The 15,365-nt window shown below is 34.6% G+C and overlaps 1 protein-coding gene across 1 annotated transcript in view; it reads left to right on the top strand.

The window, feature by feature from the left end:
* IQCM (IQ motif containing M) overlaps positions 1-15,365 on the top strand; it is a 190,808-nt gene that overhangs the window by 60,950 nt on the left and 114,493 nt on the right. The window contains exons 6-7 of the mRNA XM_057310113.1: positions 2,077-2,167; positions 6,647-6,741. Of these exons, the coding sequence (XP_057166096.1) occupies positions 2,077-2,167; positions 6,647-6,741 (186 nt within the window). The remainder of the gene's footprint in view (positions 1-2,076; positions 2,168-6,646; positions 6,742-15,365) is intronic.

Here is a 15,365-nt window from a genome sequence, read left to right as displayed (position 1 = left end):
CCTTAACTGCCTTTCTAGAAATCTCTCTTTTCTTTAAGGGATATAACTATACTTATTTTTTTATTTGGGATGCAGTCCTAACATGATTTAGTTAAATTTTACCATGGGGGGCTTTTAGTTTAGCATTTAAGTGGATTATGGTCAAGTTTTTAACAGATTTGTTTCGAATGGACATTTAGGGGTGCGTGGCTGGCTTGCTAGATTGTGATTGTGGGTTCAAGCCCCATATTGGGTGTAGAGATTACTAAAAAAAATTAATAAACTTAAAAAAAAAACCAACAAAATGGGCATATCTTTTGCTCAATTATTATGGTAACACAAACTTTCTTTCTTTAGCATCATTGTAAAATTCACTTCTTGGGTCTCTGGATCACACATCTCACGACCTTTCCTCCCTATCCTTTTCCTCCTTTGTTTTTCTGCAGTGATCTTTGCTGTTAGTCATGCTGTCCAATGAGAGTGGCAGTCACATTTTATTAATTGGTATATCCTACATCTCCCCTCTCTAGGAGTTAGCACGACAATTTTCACTAAGTAGATATTCCTGAAATAAATAAAATAAATATGCATATTGAGTATCCTGGTGATTAAAATGCAGGCTCCAAAGACTGCCTGCCTGGGTTTGAATATTGACTCGTCTCCTGCTAGCTAGGTAACCTTGGGGGGAAGTTCATCTCTTTTTCTCTGCTTCAGTTTCCTCATCTGTAAAATGGGGAGAATAACAGAACCTAACTTATGGTGTGCTTGTGAGAATAAAATATGATAACCCATGTATAGCAATTTGCACCCTAAGCATATGGCAAATATTTTTAAGATTCAAACTTATAAATTCCTTCTCTACTTCTTCATCTCAGTATATTTCTCAATCTACCACGTGTCTTTACATAAAGTGTGTCTTTTGAGCTCTGTAGTCACCGTCCAAAGTAATAAGCAAGGCAGAAATGACCCTCTTGCCCTGATTAAGCACCTGAGGGCCCCTGAGCTGTGCGGACAGTAGTGATGAAGGAACTTACGGTCGGAGGGATACAGGTTGGAGCCCTGGCTCTGCACATTTTAACTTACCAGAGCTTGAGTAGGCTGCTTTCCTCCCCCGTAAAAGCGTGAGCACTGTGCTTCCCCAGAAACAAACAAACAAAAGTGCCAAGAACTGTTCTGAGGCCCAAGTGTGAGACGATTTGCAGGGAATGCTAAACAACACCCCTGGTTTATTATAAATAGTCCATACATTTTAACATTCTGTTTTTCATTTCTCCAAAATTTTTATATTCTGTGTTATGTATTTTAAATCTAAAGTAACATAATGTGGTCAACTGTGCTCTTTTATTTGTCAGCTTTAACACGCCAACCAGTTTGTAAATATTTCCAAAGCAGAGGGTTTCATTTCATAAGTTCCCTGTATCTTTAATATATCTTCAACATAACCTGAGCTGGTAGCTTGAAAGTGCTTCATAAATATCAACTTAATATTTTGGTATAATGTTTCAAACTATGTTGTTCTATTATCTATACAAAATAGAAATTAATAGGTATTTAAAAATATTTATGTAAATTTCTCTTTAGACTCTAAGAACTAGATTTTTTTTTCTTTTTTTTTTTTAAGCAGAGCTTTGCCTTTTCTGGACTTCAGTCTCACTCTATCAAGTTGATGCATGTTCCTATTTACATTAACTAATGATTGCTAAATTATTTTAAAATAGCAGACTCTCCTATAAAAGCTAAGCCTTATGATGATAATGATGATAATAATGCTGATATGTATAAATGAGGCTGTTGGTATTCATCGGTGTGTGCTGTGCTATTGCAGACATTTCTCAGGGAGCTATCTGCCTGATATATGCAGTTCATTTACTCTATACCTTCAGTGCTAAATTTTAGTAATTGCAAAACATCTGAGGAGCATGGGGTGAAAAAAACCACTCAAATGTGTTTTTAGAGAATCTTTGTGTTAGTATTTGTTTGAAAAATATTGTATCTCTTGTTATTAAAAAATCTGTGATTTGCAATTTAATTCAAAAAATGCACTTAGAACTTGAAAACAAATAGTATATAATTAAAACTTTTTTTTTTTAATTCCAGAACAAGTTAAACTGGGTAAAATAGTGACTAATATTGAATCAGTGGGTAAAAAAATGGAGAAAGAAAAGCATCAGCACCATGGGAAATCCAGGTAATGTGTAATTAGCTATAACCTGTAGAAAATGTGTAGTTTTATTCTACTGTGCCAATATTTCCTGACCAATTGTCATGGTTTCTCAAGTCTGTTAACACCCCATGCATGAGGCTAATTTATCCTTCTGCTTGAGTCCTTCAAAGCGTATCAATTATCAAAATTTTAGTTTTCAGTTCAATTAACTTTTGAACTGGGGGATGTCTGAGTAGTTAAGCAGACCATCTGGGTTTTACAGTGCATAAGCTCAAATCCAATTTGTGGCTTTCTTGAGAAAAATGCCATATTTTATGATAATATTACATAAGTTTGGAATTTTAATAACTCATCTGCAGTAATTATGGAGCAGAGTTAAGTTATAATTTTTCTTTTTTTAATTTAATAATTTAAAGTTAGTCTTTTTCCAACAGAAGGTGAGGCTGATCCTATAGAGCAGAGTTTTAGGACAGGCATTTTGAGCATTGCTTCCGCTTTCCAGAGGTGTGTGGAGATGGGTCAGTTACTCTTCTGAATTATTCCACTAAATGGCATCATCATCTTCAAGATGACTTTACAATTGTGTATGTAACTGTTGACCCTAGAGCTACAGAACCTTTAAAGGCCCTTTAGCACATTTTGTAGGAACATTTATACTTGTAGAATGCAAATACTGCTCTGTTAAAATGTATTTTCCAGTGTCTTGTTTTACATTGCTTCATAGTGTAACCTTGTCAAAAAGTTGGGGTAATTGGTACAGTTGTAAATAATAAAAATTTGAGAAAATATTGCCCTGGCTATTAAGAGTATTGTGGACCTTCCAACACTTATCTGGCGTACTGTGCTTAATAGTAAAAGATTCATGCTCACAAGTAACCACTTTCTTGGCTTAAGTAAAATATGATATTCAAATTTGGGAGAATAGAATGTATGTGCAGTTCTAAGACTGAGGGTTTGGTTTTATCCATGGTAGGGGAAGATATTAATTGCAAAAGAAAAGAATTTATTGTATTGGGACTTTACCAGTTTTTTAAAATTTACTTTTGGCCTTTACTTAATTTAAGCCAAGACCCAGGTTGGTCTATCAGAGTGGTAACTGCTAAAAGAGCAGTTAACAGACCAATTTAACCAAATAGTTTAGAATTTCAAGTAAGCTATTAGTAACTGGAAAAGTTAACTGAACTAATTTGAAAACCTACCATTTTCAGTATATTGAGATGGGGCCACAAAATTCAAGAAAGAATAATAATGACTTAAGGACAAGTGGAGCGCTCATTAATAATAAACCCAATCAGGTAGAATATCTTTCAGTATGTCTTTCTCAAGAGAGTTGAGTATTTCTCGAAAAATTGTTTCTTCTGCAACTGGTGGAAGATAAAGGTCTCCTGACACCCTAACATCCCATTTTTAATGAAAACATGTCCTCCTTAATGAGGAAGATCAACACCCTCTGAAATTAAGAGCAAGTGCATGTACTTCCAGTGACAGCCTGGGGCACATAAAGCCTGAACTTCAATCCACCAGGGTTGCTTTGTCTTTATTTATAGCTAGCTTATGGCGGTAACTTGTTTCCTACCTTAGCAGTTAGCTTCATTTCATTAATGTTGGAAGTGGGATGGGAATACAGAAGGGAAGGCAAATCCATGTTCTGGGACATGGCGACTCGGGGTGTTAGAAAACCTGTGTTTAACTAGACAAATAAGATGTCATTAGAGTGAAATTTTTATTGAAATCTAATTCTCCCCATAATAACGATAAAAGAAACTTAGCAATGAGGATATAAGCAACAGAAAGAAAAACAGAATCAGTCTGAAATCAGGTAGGGGATTATTAACAATGCAGGGACAGGCGCTAGCACTAATTAGCATGAATTGTCCAACTCTTTGTGAGACTTTTGGAAGATTTCTGTTCAATACAAATAGACCCCTGTGAGGGAAGCTATGTATAAACTACTTACAATTCCCCTGAGGATGCCTGGGAAAATATTAATTTCTAAGTTGACACATAATATTTTTAGGGAGACTATAAAAATATTGGCTCAACAAAAGACATTTTCCTTGGATAACGCATGAAGAAATATGATCTTATAAATGTATGATTTCCTTTTCCCAGACTTCTCTATGTTTGATTTGTGGAGGGAAAACAAAATTGACCAGTTCTGCATTTTCAAATTTAAGCTTAAAGACGTGAAGTTCTGGGGCGCCTGGGTGGCACAGCGGTTAAGCGTCTGCCTTCGGCTCAGGGCGTGATCCCAGCGTTACAGGATCGAGCCCCACGTCAGGCTCCTCTGCTATGAGCCTGTTTCTTCCTCTCCCACTCCCCCTGCTTGTGTTCCCTCTCTCGCTGGCTGTCTCTATCTCTGTCGAATAAATAAATAAAATCTTTAAAAAAAAAAAAAAAAAAAAAGACGTGAAGTTCTTCAATGTACCTTTGAATTCTAACTTCAAAGATTACCGTACATTAACATACTTTTTTATGACAATAATGATAACTGTGAGTGCATTCTGAATGTTAATTTTCCATCAAGGAAATTAATTTACTATGCACTTATTTATTAGAGCTATTTCTTTAGTTTATAATATTTGGTGTATTTGAAGGTATGATAACTGCATTTCTGTAAATGTGTTCTGTAATTCAAGCAAGTGAGCCTGGACTTCTTCCCCTAGTTCTGTGATTATTGGGAGTTTCTTATGCGTTACATGACAATTTGTATTTAGGCTATTCTGATCAACTTAATAATAAAATGAGGAGATTATAAAATAATGATAGAAGCTCTCAACGCATTTCACATTTATGTTGAAATGACCCTGCCATTTCACCTAAATGTTCGTAAAGTATTTTGCTTAAGGGATGAATTGTGGTCTACTTCTGTTAAAATCTTTCATTAATAGGAATCATTGAACAATGCAATTAATAGTCCCAATTTGGAGACTTAAATATTTAACCACGGGCGAGATGGAAGAGAGCAAAGAAAACTGTGATTGATCAGTGTATCATGGACTCATTCTTGGTGACATACAAATAAATTCTAGAATTTGAAATGGAGTTAGGCAAAGCAGATTGTATACTCAAGCCTTACATATTTTCCCTTGACAATATGATTTTGTCATACTAGCCATACCTCAGTTCTTTGGCCAACTGCATGGATGTGACCACATGAGTAACAGCTAGACTGGTAATGGATCCTATAAATCAGTCATTATTTACTATTTATAGAGTGTCTACTCTATGCCGAATGTAAAACTCTGAACAGAACAGTCACAGACTCTTCCCTCATAGACCCTAGTTTTTTGATGAGCGAAATGTTTTAAAATCCTAAAAATTTCTGTAACATTTATATAACATTTGAATTAGCAATTCCATTTCTAGGCATTTATAATAAGAAAGAATTGGACAGGTTCAAAAACATGAATATTCATAGATTTTCATCCTTGTTTATAAATACCAAAAAAGTAGAAGCAACGCAGATAGCCAGCAAAAGAAGATTGGTAAATAAACCATCAGTATGTTAAATCCATACAGTGGAATGCTTTGTAATGGGTAAAAATGGCAATGTCCATCTTTGTACATTTACAAATAAAGATATTCACGATATTAAGTGCAAAAAATAAGCTAAAAAGTTCATGTACACTTTTTGTGCACATAAACAGAGAAGGTATGAAATATATTACACATGTTAATTATGACAAATGGAGTTAGTATAAAATAGTAATAACGAGTTTAGTTCTTGAGGTCCTACTTCCTGGATTCAAATCCTGGCTCCACCCATTTCTAGCTGGGATAATTTGAACCATATACTACTTAACCCCCAAATGTCTTAGTGTCTTCATTTATAAAATGAGTGTAATAAACTAAAAACTCAGAGTCTTGTTGTAAGGATTAAAGGTAGTAAGACAAGGATGGGGCTTAGAATAGTGTCTGGCTCCTAGGAAGCATTTAAGGCTTTACAATTATGACTAAGATATTAGGGTGGTGAATTAGGGGTAATTTTTATTTTCTTCCTTTTGCTTACATACATTTTCTAAAATTTCTACATGGTGCATAGTTTTTGATTCAGCTGACTTGGTTGAAGCTCGCCAAGTCACAATAGGAAAACATGTTACTTAAAATCTTGCAAAATAGAGAATAAATAGATATGATGCTTGTTCATTTTTCTGATTTTTGTTTTCATTTAGAAAGCAAATGTTCCTATTTGTTATCCATCCTCAGAGCCAGCAAAATTTGGTATTATTTTATCTTCATTCAATAAATATTATATATTTATTATGTAATATAATGATATATAAATACATATATTTTCAATAGTGTTTATAAAGGACCTACTGCATGCCTCTTACTTTGCAGAGCATTGAGGGTACAACATGCTTAGTTTCTATTGGTAGGAGACAAGTGGTTTTCTCTCTGTGATTAGCATCTAATCCTATAACATTGGTCTAGAAAGTCCGTGTTACAAAATAGGGACTATAAATCACTCAAAGCTCTAACTTTCTGTTTTGGAAACAGATTGTTGGTCTCACCTTTTGCCACCCCCATCATCAACCTCGGCTTGCCCTTACAACCCACGACCTGCTCTTCCCTGGGGCTTCTGAAAGAATATGGTGAGTCTCATTGCATTAAGTGTTAATAGCAATGCAGTGATTTTCATTATTTTTGCATTCATTTAAAATGCAGTGTCAAACAGCTAGTCGTTTCCCTTCACTACTGTGTCAAAAGATAAAGAGATTCCAGAAACAACTACTAATAACTCATTTTCAGCTCTTTTATTTGAACTTGAGGGAGTGGATGTTTTTAATGTGTGTGACTATTAAAGGCTTTGGGAAATTATAGGAGATTTAGGAGAGACTTTTAAAATTATAAGAATTTATAATTCTTTCTATAGTTGAGTTATTGTTGTTTAAAAAAATACATAATTCTTCAAAAGAAAATATAGATAATTCTTTTAAGTCCCTGAAGTGTAATTGAGAAGCTCTTTGGAACTTGGTGAGTTACTTGAAGACCTAGGGGGCTATTGATTCAAAGAAACCATTTTGTAGTTTTCCTCTTTTTAACTTGTTACTCATGTTCTTAAGCTTTAGGCTGTCATTAAGAAAAAGCTGTTCTTGTAGAGTGGGGCTTTGATTGATTTTGAAAAATTTTTTTGAAAATTTGCAGAAGAAACTCCTCCTTGGGTTCTTTAGGCGCTCGCATAAAATTTCCCTTATCCAACTACAATTTTACCAGAGTTTCTCTGTTTGGATTACTATAAAAGGAATTCAAGCATCAGATGGAGGCTCAAGTAACACATTTTCATTAATCCAACCAATATTCACCCAAACTTTTAATATTGTGAATATAATGTCAGAATCTCGAACACGTATAAATGTTCAAAATTTTTGAATGTTGAATTGATCCATAGCTTAAATTCTTTTAAGGCTTAATCAGATAGTTTGAGGCCCCAGGTAGTATAAATAATGGGTGGGTCTCAATTGAGTCTAGAATTGAATATGTAGATGAAGAAGCAAATGCTGTCAACAATTCTTCGTAAAGCATAGGATCCAATGGGTGAAATAGTTGAATGGATAATAATCTTGAAATCTGATAACCCTGAAAGCTGAGGTTTGCAGCCATAAGCTACCTCATAAGTGAAAGTTCTGTGACATTTAGAGTTTATTCAGAATCGTACTAAGTGTTGATAAAAGCCTCTCTTTTCAAATACCATCGAGCTCAGATAAATCACATTTATTTAGAGGCACCCTCACAGAGCTGCCTCTTAGCTCATTGAAGGGTTCAGTAATTCTCATGGCTTTACTCTGAATATAGAAATTTAAGTCTTTCTCCATATACATGGAACTTACCGTATAGAAGCTTGACTGCCGTTTGTTTAATGCTGAAGAAAAGACAGATAATCTTTCTAAAACATTCGTTGAGAGAATGTCAGTTACCAGTGGCAGATTATTGTGAAATTGTGAGTTGAAGGCCAGTGGAATGGGACAGTCACCTATAGGATGTGTTCTGAGGTTTGCTAAAGGTTCTGTCCATGCAAAAATAAATATCTGAAGTATTTACTAATAGAGCCGTAGCTTCATAGAAACTAAAGACTGCTTGTACTTATCACAGTGACAGGCACATATTAGGCATCAATAAACATTTGTTGAATGAATGAATGAATGAATGGAGCCAAATTAAAAGAAGGCACCCAAATGGAATATATTTCTAGGTATCTTTATGTCTGTTTGTGCATAGTAGGCTAAAATTTGATAACTGCTGAAAGAAAACTGAATTTGGGAAGTAAAATACAAAAACAACAATGCATGTAAACATGCAAAAGAATGGTACTGGACACCTTTTTTTTTTTTTTTTTACAATTCTGGTTTACTCTGATTATGTATAGGCCACAGAGATACCATAAAAATAAGTAAAATGTTATGCATTTGCTTATATGCTTTAAAACCAAATTGTTGGGCAGACTATTAGTTTTATGATATAAGTCTCTCAATACTCATATAACTTCACGGGGAGTTGGAAAGTTGAACATGATGAAAGTGTAAAAAATTTGAATAAAAATATTATTTCCAAATGCTATAGGGTAGCTGTTCTTTTTTTCCTTAAAATGAAATGTACTTTTAATCAAATAAGAATGGGAATTCCATCATTGCTTTGTTGTATATGAAGTATTGTTTTATTTTGCTTTGTTTTCAGCCAAACCACTCTTTTATAATTGCAACATTTTTTTAAATGAGAGCAGAAATATCTGAAGTCTTGTGGCCAGCAACTTACTTTATGTAACCTATTAGAGAAATGTGAAAAATGTTGATTTTCTTTTTGAATAACCTAGGTGTGGTCCGGGCTTTGTGTCTTGGGTGAAAAATAATGAATACTTTATGAATAGTTTTTAGAATTCATGTTAATTTTTTAGTTCATTTTATGGCTTGAGTCTACAAATTTATCCGACAAAGGTTTTTCTCCACACCATTATTAACACTGTTTAGTAAGCTACAGCTTCACTGAATGTCTGAAACAGTCACTGAGGTCTATTTAATAAGAGAATGTAGCTTAAATTGTGAGAGAATGCAGATCTTGTGGTTTTCTCAGGGGTGTATGGTAATTTACTGGGCTCTTAAATTAAAATTGCCCAATTCCTTTTTAGAATAAATAAATTATTCTTATTGAAGGAAAAAGGAAAGGAAATTAGAACATGGGAGTTAAGACAAAGTCATGATTTCTATTCATTTGACCTATATATATTATTATATATGGTATATAATAATTATGTTTTATTACATATAAATGTATATACTTTATACTACTTGAAGCCTTGACTTTTAAAGTGGTATGGTAGTCCCCTTTATCTGCAGGTCAAGATGTTCCAAGACCCCCAGTGGATGCCAGAAACTGCAGACAGTACCTATATATATTATGTGTTTTCCTATACATACATTCCTATGGTAAAGTTTAATTTATACATTAGGCACAATAAGAGATTAACAACTAATAATAACAGAACAATTGTAACAATATACTGTAGTACAAATGTGAATGTGGTCTCTCTCTGTCTTAAAATATCTTATTATACTGTACTCACCTTTCTCCTGTGATGATGTGAGATGATAAAATGCCTACTGATGCGAGGCAATGAGGCGAATGACGTAGGCATCATGATATGGTGTTAGGCTTCTACTGACTGACAGTGTGTCAGAAGGGAGATTATCTGCTTCCAGATCCGGTTGACCGCAGATAACCGAAACCACAGAAAGTGAAAGTACGGATAAGGGGGACTCCTATATAGCATAGTAGTGTAGGCACTGACGTTATTCTCGTCACTCTAATGAGGTTAGAATTCTGTCTCTGGAAACCTCATCCAAGTTAAGTCAATCCATGACTCAGTTTCCTCATTGATTAAATGGGGGGAATAATCACAGTACCAACCTCGAAGTTTTTAGATTATGCTTGTAAAGTGTATAATGTACATCCTGGTGCTTAAAAAATTGAGCTTTGACTATTAGCTACAATTCCCTCGATGTAAATAGTAAAACATTGTAGACTTGAAAACGTGGTGTTCAGTGACCTCGCTTTGACCCTATCCTAAAGGATGTATTACTAGAAGCACAAGACACACCTCTGTACCACACTAACTTACACTATCACGGCACAGAACTCAGGGAGTGAGGTTTGTTGTTATTATATAAACACAATCAATGTGGCCTTTCCTGGATTCACCTATTTTTGTCATTGTCATTGTTGGCATCCTGTTCTAGACCTTGAATCTGCCTGTTTACTCTGCTATTTCAATAAATGTGGTAGGTCACACTGAAACTGATATTCCTCAGGGACCCCTTTCACCAGTAATTTCAAAGCTTTTTCTCCATTTTTGTGATTCTAAGGGAATAGGCCCATGGCAGGAACTCTTTAATAGGATTTTTCAGTATAAAGTTCTGGGAAGAAGGGAAATGTGTCCAAGAAGCCCACCTTGTTCTGTATGAGATCCAACTCAGTTATGTGGCTTGGTGTGAATCCCTTCAGTTCTCTGGGCTTCAGTTTCATCATTTGTGATCTTTGAGGAAAGAACGGAACTGCCTTCAATGAAAGGAATGAAAAGTTAGAAGATTTCCTTTTCTTGTATGGCTGCTTCTCAGGTATTAAAGTCTCTCTCCAAAATCATTGACCAAGAAAATCTCTCTCTGTAAATCTGTATGCCTTTTTTTGTGACCTCATCCCTTACCCTTTTTGCTCTTGAAACATGTTTACTATTCTCCCTGAACTCATAGCCAGTAACCAGCAAAACCCCTGAATCTTTACCCTCTGCTAAGTGTTCCCTTCACCTCCTGGTCTTACTGAAATCTGTGCTCTGTCTCAAGCCCTGAGGACATTTCTTCCCCTGCTGCTTTCTCAAGTGGTGATGGTCTACTCTCCCATGCCTCACCCATTTGGGATTGGAGATGGGGAAGTGACCTCCTTATTCCTCACGTTGTTTCCAGACAGTTCTCCCTTTCTCTTCTCTAACACACCCAGCTTTGAATCCCCTGTCATCAAAGGATATCTTCCATTATCTCTTCTTCTTATAGTATTCTATTGATTTGTATCCATTCTCTCATATCTTAAGGAATTAGCCCCTGGGTCCTTGTGACTTTCTCTAGTGCTAGTCTTCTAAGAACTATGATTTCAGTGTCCAAGTAAATAAGCTCTCTGATTCATTGGCTTCTCCATTCCTTGAGCTCTTTTTCTCCAGTAATTTTCCTTCCATCATACTACATATATTCTCCAATAGTTATACCATAGAAGTATTTCCAAAACCTGGCCTTGAAGAGCACTACAATCCAACCAGATCACCTGTTAAACTCTTAACAATATTTTTAGCTCCCACTAAGAGTCTTGGGGCCCCCAGTGCTCATAGAGGCCTGGCCAAAAACTTTTGAATTTCTTCTCTAGATATACTCATTCCCTTGGTAATTTCATCCAGTCTGTGGCTTTAAATATCATTTATATGCTGATGACTTCAAATATATCTCCAGCCTGGTTATTTTCCTGAACTCCAGCTCACATTCAACTGCTTAATCAGCATTTCTACTTGATTTTTTAATAGGCGCTTCAAATCTAATGTGTCTAATGCAGGAAGTTTGTAGGTGTTGTTCTCTTTGCCTAGAAAGCTCCTTCCCTTAGATGTCACAAGTGTCACTCCTTGACCACTTCTGGGTTTTTGTCCAAGTGCCTCCTTATCAATGAGGCCATTCCCTGCCAACTGAGTATAGCAGCAGCCCTATCTGCTAGCCCGTAGTTCACCGCTCCTGCGCTGCTTTGATCTCTAACACTTGAGGTCTCAGGACATGTTGCTTCTTTCATTTATCTGATTTTGTCTGCCTCCTCCTGCTAGAACGTACACTCCATGAAGGCAGATAGTTTTGACTGATTCGTTCACTACTGAATCCCTTGGATCCAGAATCATTCTTGGCATATAGGAAGTGCTCACATATTTTTTTGGGTGAGTGAAGATACTATTTTATTTTCTAAAAGAGTGGTACCAATTTTCATGTTTTTTTTTCCATTTAATGAAGAAATTGATCTAATTTATTAGAATAAATATTTTCACCCTTGGAGCTCAAATATGTTGTTTTCATTTTGAATAAAAAATATAGCTGAAAAAATACAGCTCTGTGTGTATGTGTGTTTCTGAGAATACGGTGAACAACAGTGCAGATAAGGATTTCTGGTACAGAACACTTGAAAATGCTAGTTAAATATTAAATGATAGGATTAAAAACCTGGCTGAACTGGCAGGAAAGCATAAAAATAATAAAACCAGAAAATATAAGAAAGTCTGATTCCGTAAGGGTTTAATATTATTTAGAATAGTTTGTTTTTAGGGCTCATACCTATTCGTGGTAGCTTAAACTTTCCTAGTTAAAACAAACAACAAAACATTGATATCACTTCTCTCCTTTTTCCTATCTATATCTATATCTATATCTATATCTATATCTATATCTATATCTATATATTAGACTTCAGGAATCCAGAATTAGATTAATAAAATTCCTGTTTTTCATGTTGCATTATCATCACTTGTTCATGGATTGCCCACTTTTCTTTTCTTTTTTTTTAATAATATTGGTATCAACTGAATCTACTCATGTGCCCTTCCCAAATCCTATCTCTTTGCTTCCACCCTAGAGTCCTAGATTTGGAGGAGTTCTATTAAATTTTTGATACTAATCCTTCGTTAGTTATACTGTGGCTAGTCTTTTCACTTTCTTTAAGGCATCTTTGATAAACAAATAGTATCGATTTAAATATAGTAAAATTTAACACAAATGTTACCTTCTTTGGGACAAAATAGTGACTATGAAGTACTTGCTAGTTTGTTTTTTCTCTATTCTGAATTTTTTTCTATCATTTTCCATTATTTCAATTTTGTCTTTTTTAACTTTAACCTCATAGGCCACGCCATAATTGTTATTATTTTGTAAAGGTGATGTTTGTTTAGATTTACCTGCCTCCAGGTAGATCAAGAATTGAAAGAAACTTCTAATTTTTCAGAATAGAATACAGGTGGACATGATATATCCTTTTATATAGGCCTTTTTAAAGTCTCGATAGTATTTTATAGTTTTCTGCGTTTTTTTTAGATTTATTTCTATACATTTGATGTTTTTGGTACTATTTTAAATGCTGTTTTAAATTTCGTTTCAGCCCCTACCCCCTTTTCTGCAATATGGGAATACTGTTATCTTTTTTTACATGGACCTTATATCTTATGCACTTTATAAATTAGCATGACTATAAATTAGCATAAAAATTAGTAGTTTATCTGGTTTATCTGTTGATCCTTCTAGATTTTCTAAATACACAATCATGTTGTCCATGAATGATGACAGTTTTTGGTTCTTTTCTTCCTGTTTTAGACCTTTCCTTTTTCTTCCCTTATTGTGTTTGTTAACCCCCACCCGGCACAATGTAACACAGAAATGGTGAGCAGCTTTCTTTTCTCTTTTCCTATCTCAGAAGGAATTATATATATTAGCATTAAGTATAATGTATAGTATTTGTTAAAGCCTCTCTATATTATTTTTAAAAGTTCCTGCTTAGCTAAGAGGTTTTATCATGAGTCAATGTTGAATTTTATCAGATGATTTTATTTTTGTTTCTTAAAATGATTATATGATTTCTCTCCTTTGTTCTCTTAATGTTATGAATTATGCTCATTGATTTTCAGATGTTAAGGTATTCTTCAACCTTGGGATAAACCTAACTTGAATTTAATTTGCTTATATTCTGTTGAGGATTTTTAAACTTACATTGAAAAGAGACTTGACCTGTAATTTTCCTTGTTTATAATGTTCTTGTCAGGATTTGGCATTGAGGTAATGACATTATACGATAGGTTGGAAACGATTCCCTCTTTGTTTGTTTGTCTGGAAGAATTTGTATAAGATTGTGGTATTTTTTTCTTAAATGTTGGGGGGAAATCAGTTTTGATACCACCATTCTTTATATGGAATTTTAAAATCACAGATGAAATGTCTTTAATAAAATTAGGACTGATGAAACTATTTTCATCTTCTGTCAATTTTTATAAGTTATGTTTATAGAAATATGTCTGAATTGTCAAAAGTATTGCCATAAAGTTGTCCAAAATAACATTTATACTGATGTCTCCTTTTTAATTTTCTATATTACTTAGGTTTTCTCTCTCTTCCACCTTTCCTTCCTTTTTCTCTTGGATCATTTGCGCCGAAGGTCTGTCAACTTTATTGTTTTTTTTAAAAGAAACAACTTTTAGCTTTCCTGATTTTCTTTATAGTACATTCCTTTCTATTGCATGAATTTCCATTAATCATTATATTTTCCTGCTCTTCGTGTTGGTCAGCTCTGAGTGAGCACTTTCTTTGAGACCCTAATATTTATTTTTTGATTTTCCTTCAGCATTTACTCATTACAATGAACTTTTTTTTTTTTTTTAAGATTTTATGTATTTATTTGTCAGAAAGAGAGAGAGCATAGGCAGGGGACGTGACAGGCAAAGGGAGAAGCAGGCCCCCTGCTGAGCAAGGAGCCTGATGCAGGACTTGATCCCAGGACCCTAGGATCATGACCTGAGCCAGAGGAAGACACTTAACCGACTGTGCCATCCAGGCATCCCACAATGAACATTTTCTTAATACGTTACATACAGTAGTATTCTCAATTACTGTGACAGAATCTTCTCTCAATAAAAGGGATGAGTTTTAGGAGGACAGCACTTCCCCTTTAAAAAGAGCCAATAGACTGGTAGACATTTCGGAACTCAAAAAATGCTTTATAAATAGCTTTTGTTCCCCGTGAGGATAGCTTAAAATAAACAAAACCCTTGCCGTTAGACTCATATTGTATTGAGATCACTAGCCAAATGTTAGGTTTCATTTTTTTCTGTTATAAAAATACATACAACCATATTAAAGAACAATTTGGAAAAAAAAAAAAGAAAAATCTTGTCCGTTAATGCCACTACCCTCTCACAGCCATGCTTAACAACTTGGTTTATTTCCTTCCAATTTTGTTCCTTTGCATCTTTTTAAAACCTAGTGGCAATACTTTAAAATTTTTTTCTAGTTAAGTCTCATATAATAGTTTTCTTTCATTAATTGGACATAAGCATCCATTTCATTTTCTCTCGACAATTATAAGGGAATTTCCCCCCATGTACCAGTGCAGCAAACTCTCCCGAGCTTCATCACCTGCCTGCCCCATCAGAGGTTATTCAGGTACGAGT

Source organism: Ursus arctos, unplaced genomic scaffold, assembly GCF_023065955.2.
Source record: "Ursus arctos isolate Adak ecotype North America unplaced genomic scaffold, UrsArc2.0 scaffold_11, whole genome shotgun sequence".
In the NCBI taxonomy this organism is placed as follows: domain Eukaryota; kingdom Metazoa; phylum Chordata; class Mammalia; order Carnivora; family Ursidae; genus Ursus; species Ursus arctos.
Note: the sequence above shows the minus strand (reverse complement) of the source record. Positions and strands in the feature narration are given on the sequence as shown.